General features: G+C 49.7%; 1 protein-coding gene across 1 annotated transcript in view; it reads left to right on the forward strand.

Annotated features, from left to right (window-relative positions):
• The first annotated feature begins 7,980 nt into the window (after positions 1-7,980).
• The window catches only part of MYL5 (myosin light chain 5), a 9,918-nt gene continuing 7,825 nt past the window's right edge, over positions 7,981-10,073 (forward strand). Inside the window, exons 1-2 of the mRNA XM_019554756.1 lie at positions 7,981-8,072; positions 8,990-9,097. Of these exons, the coding sequence (XP_019410301.1) occupies positions 8,070-8,072; positions 8,990-9,097 (111 nt within the window). The 5' untranslated portion in view covers positions 7,981-8,069. The remainder of the gene's footprint in view (positions 8,073-8,989; positions 9,098-10,073) is intronic.

Raw genomic sequence — 10,073 nt, forward strand, 5'->3', positions numbered from 1 at the left:
GAGTCTGCGATTTAGTATAAGAAAAGCTGTGGCAAGGCTGGGCAAGGAAAAAAGTCCTTGGCAGTGTTTCTTTCTTATCAGGTGCAAGATGCAAGCTGTGCATTTCTAACAATACTCCATTTCTAACAATATTCCATTTCTAACAGCTGAGCTCTACATACCTGCTCACTTCTCCTTCCCCTGCACTGCCTGCTGCCATTTTCAGTGCTTCCCTGCCTGTGGCTGTTGCCGTTCCTCTCCACCCCTGCCCCCTGCCCACTGCCAGCCACTCTGGCACCATGTGGCTGCTGGCTGCAGTGCTAGGACTGCAGCTGCCAGCCTGGTCCAGGCCCAAGGACTGGGATGATCATCTGCAGTCCTCCCCTGCCTATCCCCACTTCCTTATCTGAATTTCCCTCCAGCACAGGGAGGCAGGAACAGCCCCAGGGGCCCAGGCGAGAAGCCTCTGCTCTGCATGGGGCTTCTGGTTGGCAGGGGGAGGGGCTGGGCCTTGCTTCTACAGCCACTTGATCCTCCTGGTGGCTTCCCCTGGGTCCTACTGCCCCTGACTTTTGTCAACTTTGACAGGCAGTCAGGAGCAGATAAATATTAATTTTCTAAATTTTTTAGGGGCCCCAGTGGCTGGATAGAATGGTCTGGCAGGCTGGATTCAGCCTGCAGGCCATATTTTGTCCACCCCTGCACTAGAGCCTTGATTGCTGGGGGAACAGGATGTCACAAAGGAATGATGTCAGACCATGGTGCCCCTTCAGGGACGTGTTTTGCCTGCTTACAGATGGGTGCCTTGGAGAGGTCCCGTCAAACTGATGCCACCCTCACAGAGCTAGGCCACACAGCCCAGGGTTAACCCTCCCCTGAAGTCATGTAACTTTGAGACACTGTGAGGGGTTGGGTAACAGTCAGAGCCCATTGCAGGGCTGAGACTTCACTTACATATTATATTTAGTCAGCTTTAAGACAAGGTTTTGTTCCATATTTAATGTAGGGAGAAAAAGTTCCTCATCCTAGAATTGAGCATGGGAGTGCAGGGGGATGCTCTGGCTCAGGCTCCCGCCCCTACCCATGGGTCCAGGCCACTGCTGTAGATGCTTCCTGCTCCCCAACTACCTGTGCATCCTGTCGTTTCACCCTTGCAGGCTTTTCTCCTCATCTCTCCCCACCACTCAGCCTCTGCTTCCCCATCTGCCCTTTTCCCTTCCTCCCTTACCTTTTCTCCACACTCACAGGTTCTGTCCACTCTGCAATGTGGGGCACTGAACATGGTCCCAGCTTGGTTCCTAACAGTGGCCATGTATAGGCATATTAACACATATTCCCCCAGGAAACTGAGTTTCCCCTTACAGGCAGGCAGCATTACAGCCTGCAAGAGGTCCTGCTTGGACCTGTCAGGAATGGGATGCAGGGGGCACCACATACATGCACAGGGCCAGGAATGTAGCCAGGCAGCATGGAGAGCAACTCCCTGCAGTTAGGTCTTTGGGGGAGAAGGGGCACTGGGGGGGCAGATTGAAGCCCCACAGTGAAGGAGGGAGTGGAGCTGGGGTTGGGAGCACTGCCCAGCCAGGGTAGTGTGTAGGACCTGGGGCATGGAGCGGGACGGAGCCATAGGCAGTTTGTCCAAGGGGGAAGGGGGGCATCTCCCTCTGCTGTGCACACCACCCGGGGGGGGAGGAGGGGCACGTGCCCTCCCAGATTTGTGTTGGGACAGATGTGGGCTCAGGGCTCTCCACCCTGCTGCCCTCTCACGTGGGAACCCCGCACCGGCCATGCGCCCTCTGCCCCACCCCCAGCAGCAGTGGAGGTGGCGAGTTGTGCCTCCTGCTTCTGAGTGGGCAGGGGATGTACAGCTGGCCCCCGGGGCAAAGGCAGCAGAGTGAAGAGCCCTGAGCCCACAGCAGGTAGCTCAGCTCCCCTCTGGCCATGGCGGGGGAAGAGAGCATGTTCCACCCCACCCCCAGCCCAGTCAGGTTTACTCAGCCTCCTGGGCTCTCCCTCTGCTGAAATCCCTGCTGGGGCATGGGGGACCTCCACTTTCCTGCTTGCCTAGGGCTCCAGTAAATCTTAATCTGCCACTGTGGCCATGCAGCCTGTGCAGCTAGCACAGAACAAGGGGCAGTGGGGAGCAGAGGCTAGGGAGAGGGAAGCTGAGGCTGCAGGGAGGCAGGCAGAGAACAGAGGTAGCAGGGGGCAGGAACAAGTGGGGGACAAGCTGTTTGAGCTCCCTGCACCATTTGCCCCCACTGCCTGCCCCCCTGCAGCAGTGGGAGAGATGAATTAAAGAGAGCTATTCAATAATTAGATGCTATTAATGAAAAATAAGTTTTCCATGTATAGAATCTATTGAGGGGGCGGGTTCACCTTAAAGTCAGGGTCATCGTAGACTTGAGTAAATGTGGTATGATAGATACCATGAGTCCAGTCACGTTTGGATTTTGGCAAAATTCCCAGTCAATACAGTGCGATCTGACCCTAATACAGAAAAATCTATCAGAGAAATTATGTTTCATATAGTAGGATACTTGTTATCTGTTCAGGATCCTAGCTCTCCTTTCCCATTCCCTGGGCTTGCAGCTGTCACTATGGAAAAAAGCTGTCTCTTCTCTCATCTCTTGTGCCTGCAGCTGACTGCTAGTAACATTTGCTATTTATGCTGTATTCTGATATTCCCTTTGGACCCAGATAACACTGCTGTGAATTTAGCTTTTGGTTCTGGTATTATACTCTTCCTGCTGATCCATGTGAAATAGGTCTTTCAAAATCACTTCACTATATATATATAGTTCCTTATACAATTCCATTATAATGTATGCTATTTAAAAACAGATGCAAATAAAATGCCTGGCATTAACTTTGATTGATTTCTATTAGATTTTCTTAAAAAAGTTTTGTCTTGTAATCCCAGCTGAAATGCTTACACAGTTACACAAAAAGTATGCAAACTTTGCAAATTTATATCTACAAACTAATTCCCCTTCATTTCAAAATACTATAATATGTGCTGTAATGGGATTATGCATTATATTTTAAATTGTACCTAGGCATTTTTGTTTGCCTTCTTTAGACTACTCATAGAATCATTTTTAGAGGTGCACTGATACATTGATCCAATATTGAATCAGTACCAATTTCAAGAAAATTGAGTGTATCGGAAATCAGCCAGATGTGGCCGATAATTTGGCCAATAAATGCCTGTTTATGAGTGCAGCCGCAGCACACAGGCAGCAAGGAGCACAGTCCGGCAGCTTGGAGAGCAATGTGCAGCTGGTAAATCTGTTGTGGTGGAAGGGGAGGGGGGAGGGAAGGGATGTGGGGGAGCAGATCAAGGCCCCCATGGTGAGGGAGGGAGTGGGACAGGGGCTGAAGCAGGTGCTGCCTGGGCTGGGTGGGGCAGGGGACAGAGCCACAGCTCATTCAAGGGGTGTGGGGGATGGGTTGCTCTTGCCACTGCACACACCCCAGGAGAGCACGGGGTGGGGTGTGCCCCCGGGTCTGCACGGGGTGTAGGCGGGGTGGGCTGCCACTGTGGACTGGGCTGGGGCTGCACTGGGCTTTTCCTGGCACATGGGGGAAAGGAGGGAGTTGGGCTGGGCTGCACTCAAGGCAGGTGGTGGCAGAGCTGGGATGGGGGCTATGGCAAATTTTGGGGTGGCTGCAGCACCCCCCCCCAGGTCCCCTCCCAGAGGTGCTGCTGCCCACGCCAAGCTCAGTCTGGTACAGCCCTAGCCCACAGCTGCAGCCCACTTCACCCCGTGTAGATCCTGGGGCACATGCCCCATCCACCACCTTGCACTCCTGGGGTGCATTCAGTGGTGGGAGTCATGCTCCCTGGATGAGCCATGGCTCCATCCCGTGCCCTGCCCTGCCCTGGCTGGGCAGCACCTGCCTCAGCCCCTACCCCAGCCCCACTCCTCCCTCCCCATAGGGGCCTTGATCCCCCACCATGCCTCTTCCCTTCCACCACAACAGACTTACCAGCTGCATGCAGCTCTCCATGCTGTATCAGAAATCGGATTGGTACTGGCTGATATGCCTCCTTAAAAATCAGCTCTCGGTATTGGCCCCCAAAATTTCTATCGGTGCACTCCTATCATTTTTGTATCTTTTGTGCAAGGTATTGGAAGTCAATAAAACTAATTATTCCTTCTCACCACTATTAGCAAAGTCCTGTCAATTAGAATTTTTATCTTCTATATCTTTCAACAAAGTGTACAGAACCCAAAGCTTCTTTCTCTAGGTAGCCTTGAATCTGTACCTCACTAAAGGTCAAATGGTCACTGTAAAATGTACATGTATTTGTTTAAACTAATATGGGAGGTAACAACAAAGGCCTCCCTCACATCAGATTCTTGAATAAGTAACTAGTAACTTGTAACTAGTGTGTGCTCATCTATGTGCATTGGTAGTATAAAGTATGCAGTAGATCCAGTTAAGTAGTTGGGTGAAATTGGGACGTCCAAGTCCAAAACTAAGCCCCCCCGCCAAAAGCCACACAACTACCACCTGTTTGGAGGTAGTTTTCTAGGCACCTAGAGATCTATTTGAGAGCATTCACATAACTGAGTAGCTTAGCACCAACCTATCCCCTGAAACCCAACTGGGATCCAGAACCTACAGGCCCTGACACCTGTCACATTTATGGTGTGATTAACATGTCTGGATGCAGCAGGCATTCCTGCATTTTCTCTAGAACATCACAATGTTGATAACTTTCAATCCAGTCATTTAATTATCCACCTCATTTTTTTGATCTTTGCATGCATGCATGAATTTATGTGTTGTCTTGCTTTCCAGAGGTTACTAGGAAAATATTTTATAATAATATCACGTAAAAATTAATTCTACTAACTGATATTCTATAGGTAGGGATCTGCCCAAATTCAAGTGATAGACATGCAATTTTGTGAGCAGATCGCAGTGCAGGCCACTGTTTTCACAGGCTTACTGTCGTGCTCCTTTTCCTCCCCCACTGCTAATTGACCAAGGGGCCCCAGTCACCCCACCTCTCACTGCTGATTGGCCAAGAGGGCTGCCTTTCCATGTAGCCCTGCCCCTTGTCACTGGCTAGAAGAGAGGACTGCCCTCCCTGCAACCCTGCCCTTTGCTGCTGATTAACAGGGCATGAAAAGCAGCCCTCTCAGCCAATCAGTGGCAGAGGAAGCGGCCACCACCCTGGGTGCTCCCCATCATGTCAGTGGCTTCCCCCCTCAAGTGGGCTGTGAAGCTTGGCCACAGTGGCTACTGACTTCCACTGGAGAGCTAGCATTTTATTTTTAGTAAGTTTTTTCCCAGCAATTCTGTAAAATTGCAGAAACCTCCGTTTTCCATGAAAACCACAAAATCGTGATTTGAGTAGGTCCTTATCTACAGGGAATTTCATACCGGGTTGAGTTAATTAAAACAGAAAAAATGCATTAATTAGTTCTGAAAGATCTAATTCAGTCAGTTATGACACTTTTGTTTTTCACTTTCAAACCATAAAGTTCCTACCCCTTGGCCACACCATCAACTAAAATGCTCAGAAAACAAATAGTTAACATTAGAGACAAGAATACTTGTGGGTGATATCTTTTATTGGACTAACTGCATGGTTGGGATAGACATAGGCAAGCTTTCTGGTATCAAAGTAGCCTTCCTCAGGTCTATATGAGAGAAGCAGAAGCAACAGAGCTAAGTAGCAGAAGGAACAAAAACTTGGGTAAAAAGTCTTTATGTAAACATCTGGAATAACCCCATGGAAAGACAAGGACCAATGGTCACAAACTCCTGCAAGACCGTTTTAGGATGGACATAAGAAAAAACTTCTTTACTGTGGTACAAGCACCTACTCTGGACACTTCTAAGAAACAGTTGGATGCTTATCTTGCTGGGATCCTTGACCCCAGCTGACTTCCTACCCCTTGGGCAGGGGGGCTGGACCCAATGATCATATGAGGTCCGTTCCAGCCCTAATGTCTATGAAATCTATGAAACAGTGCTGGTTTTCCAAGCCAGACATCTCTCCCAAGCTGGTTACCTGCAGTATGGTTACCTGCAGGGACCTGCAGTCCCTGGCTGCTGGTTGGTGGGGGAGCCATTTTACACTGAGCAAGGGGCTGCCCAGGGATGAAACTGACTACAACATCAGTCAGCAGCACAGCTTTTCCCTGCCACTGCTTTTCCCTGTGAAATAATGGGAAAGCTCCCTGCTACCCAGCTAGGGTAAGCAACTCTGACTGAAGCTATTCCAGGAGATTTTTTTTTCCAACATGCAGACACCCCAAAATTCCCCATAGCCCCCCTCCCAGCACCACTGCCTGCCCTGAGTGCAGTCCCAGCCAACACCCCCACTGGGAAGAACCTGGCACTGTCTCCAGCCCCAGCTAACAGCAGCAGCCCGCCTTCGCCCTGCACACATCTCGGGGTATATGCTCCCCATGCCTAGAGCTGACCCACGCAGGGTGTGGGGCCCGGGGCAAATCAGCCCAGGTGGGGCCCTGCCCCCACTGTGATCCCACAGGCCCTGGACCCGAAGAAGCTACCGCCACCACTGGCAGCAGCGTTGGGGGTGGCTGCATGAGGAGCTGCCACTCCACCCAGCTCCGCCCAGCTCTGCACCGCCACTGGTTCTCCCAGCTCTGCAGGTCCCCCAAAGCACAGGGCCTGGGGCGGTTGCCCCAATTGGCCCCCCACAGGGATGGCCCTGCCCATGCCCTCTCAGGGTGCATGCAGAGGTGGAAGCCACCACCCCCTCCCCATGTCCCACAGAAGAGCTGCTTGCAGCTCTGTCCCCTGTCCCACCCTGGCTGTGCAGTGCCTGCCTCTGCCTCTGCCCCAGCCCTAGCCCCACTCCTTCCCTCACTGCTGGGGCCTCGACCTGCACCCTGCCCTTTGCCCCTTCTCTCACAACAGACTTACCACTCTTTAAGCTGCCAGGCTGCAGTCCTGGCTGCCTACCTGTTGTGCTGCAGCTGTGTGTATGCAGAGGGCATTTATCAGCCGCATCAGCCAAAAAAAGCTGATTGCCGATACTGTCAATTTTCCTTGTACTGGTGCTGATCTGATATGGGACCAATGTATTAGTGCACCTCTAATCATTAATTGTACTGTTCAACCTGTTCACAATATCAGTCTCCCAGATTGCTTTCAATAGTCACTGGGAAATAGATGCAAATTCCAGTAGACTCCCAACCAATCATGGAGGATTGGCAACCCTATAATGTAGTGTGGTGTGGTGTGAGCAGCAAAACCCTTGCCACCAAATGCAGCTGAAGCCCCAGTTCTGCAAGCCAGATCCAGTTGCACTGTGGGCTGGATCCAGCTTACTGTCCATAGGTTGCCAGCCCCTGGAATAGGGGAGCAGACACACAATCAGTTCGCTGAAGTTACTTAAACTGGGGGATAGTTACTCTTCAGTTTCTAAGGGGTAATTTTGCTCAGAGCAGTAAAGTACATTTCCTCCATAGTAAACATGGTGTGTGTATGCACTGTTAGACTGAAAACCTAGCTTCACCCATCATCCTGTGGTAATAGAAAAAATATTCAAATCCTCCTTTAAAAATAAGTAGTCACTAAAAGAATTATATATGACATGATTATGTTTCTGGCAGCACCCACAGATACTAAAACAGGTGGTCTGTAAAGAAACTATACAAACGATAAGGAAGGTGACAGAAAGTTAACATTTTTCTGAGATAACGAGTTTTAAATTTCAAACGTCTGCAGTAAAGAGGCGTGTACAATACTGAAAATCCAGAGAAATTACTGGCTGCAGCTGCTATTCTATGCCATTTATGGTAACATCCCAATGTGCTGCTGTCACGATCTTTGCTCATCACAAGAAATCTAGACAGCAAATTACTCTAGGAGGTTTTAAATATAAATAACAGTTGTTTAGTCTCTGGAGATCAGCGAGTATCTCACAAGCCTGTCCATTTATGGGGCATAATTTGAGAGTCAGAAGTGCTTAAGAAGTTTGATATGTCCTCTGAGACATTCAAATTGCAAAGATAAGCCCTGCCCTCCCCATGAGAGGCACTTTATAAGGTAAGATTCTTCAAGACAACCTGCTATAGCCACGTTCTCCAGCGAAGATGGTAAGTTCAACCTTGGTGGGAAACCAAGTTTCCATCAAGGTGGGGTGGTTAACCTGTGGCATGGGTGCCACAAGTGCCACAGCAGCCTTTGTGTGTCGCACAGGCGGCATAGTGGTGGTTAGGAGAAACCAGAGCATCAGATCAGGCAGGTAGCACAGGATAGGGAGCTGAAAGCTGAGCAGCAGATCAGGTAAGAGAAAGGGATCGAAGGGGCACTTGGGGAGGGTGCGGGCTAACTTGTCTTATGCCTGCCAAAAAGGCTGGTCCACACTGCACCAAGGCATTTATTAGTTGACAGTCTTAGGAAGGGCTTTAGGGGGTGACACTTGGTCATCTAAGGCTGACATTTGGTTTCCATTTGGTCATCCAAATAGCTACAAGGTCTAATGCTCTAACTGACTAGATGGAAATAGAGTCTAGACCACCAAATAGTAACAGACTGTCACCCTAAGTTTGCAGGGATTTTCAAGTAGATCAGAAGTCTGAATGTTTAAGAGTCATGCATCCGTAACCAAGAGGTTGAAACAAGACCCACCCCCCCCAAATTTACTATTCCTCTTGATGATTTCTGGGAGGTTTCATAGTTTCATAGTTTCAAGGGTCGGAAGGGACCTGAGCAGATCATCAAGTCCGACCCCCTGGCATGGGAGGAAAGAGTACTGGGGTCAAACGACCCCAGCAAGGTGTACATCTAGCCTCCTCTTAAAGACCCCCAGGGTAGGGGCCAGCACCACTTCTCTTGGAAGTTGGTTCCAGACCCTAGCCGCCCTGACCATGAAGTAGCGCCTCCTGATATCTAGCCTCAATCTACCCTCTGCCAGCTTGTAGTGCATTTGAGAAAGTCAAGGTAAAGAATGGAGTGGACAATGTTATTGTGATTTCAGAGAGTAGGTTAACATCTTTTCTCTCTTCTTCAGGCTAGCAGAAAAACCAAGAAGAAGGAAGGTGGTGCCAAACGTGCCCAGAGAGCTTCTTCTAATGTTTTCTCAAACTTTGAGCAGACCCAGATCCAAGAATTCAAGGAAGTAAGACAATATATAAAGCCAGAACAAAATGGTTGTTTACACAGAAATTGGGATGGGTACAGGTTGGACTTAACTTCCCAAACCTTGTACATGTTCAGAAATGGATTTTTGTTCCAGCTCACTATATAAAGTACATTCATAAGCTGCCTTAGAGTTTTGGTTTCAGAAGATGAATTTGTATGAGATTACTTTCTCTACATAATGATTGAATGTTCTTTGTCTGTTTCTGCCAAATTAAGTGTTCATATATTATGACGTGATATTTAATCTGACTTCTGCACTATATGTACATTTTGGTTAGGAATTGTTTTGCCTTCTCCACTAGAAAACCAGAGGACAGAACAATTTCAGAGAAATTGGTCTGTTATTATTAGGCCTGTTCAAAGCAGCTAGTATTCACTTTGGATTTGGATTTGGCTGATTCGGGGGACAGTGATTTGATTTGGTGATTTGAATCACTGTCCTGAATTGATTTGTCTGAATCTGATTTGGAGAGTCAGCTGCTGCTGAATCAGCCAAATCTCTGAACCATGCAGGCCCATGCCCTGCCTGCTCTCAATGGTTGCCCAGCCTAGCCCAGTTTCTGGCTTTTTGAGAAAAACCGCCCCCACTGACCAGCTCCTCCCCGGTGGGGGGCAATCCCCACTGCCCCAGGCCACATGCGGGGACTCTGCCATGAGCCTCCTGACCTCTGCCCCCCACTCTCCCAGCCCCCCCATGGTTGCTCAGCCTGCCCCAGTTCCTGGTCCTTTAAAAAAACAAAAAACAAAAAATGCTGGGCTCACTGGCTTCTGCCTGGCAGGGGGGCAACCCCTGCTGCCCCCCACTGCCCTGTACTGTGTGGAGGGCTCTTCCATGAGCCCCCAGAAGCCCCGAGGCCACTGCAGCAGGCAGTGAGCCTGGGGTTTTTTTCTTTTTAAAGGGCTGGGAGCTGGGGTGGGTGGGGCAGCCATGGGGGGTGCTCAGAGAGTGGGCA

This window comes from Crocodylus porosus, unplaced genomic scaffold, assembly GCF_001723895.1.
Source record: "Crocodylus porosus isolate Cpor-Errol unplaced genomic scaffold, CroPor_comp1, whole genome shotgun sequence".
NCBI classification, from domain to species: domain Eukaryota; kingdom Metazoa; phylum Chordata; order Crocodylia; family Crocodylidae; genus Crocodylus; species Crocodylus porosus.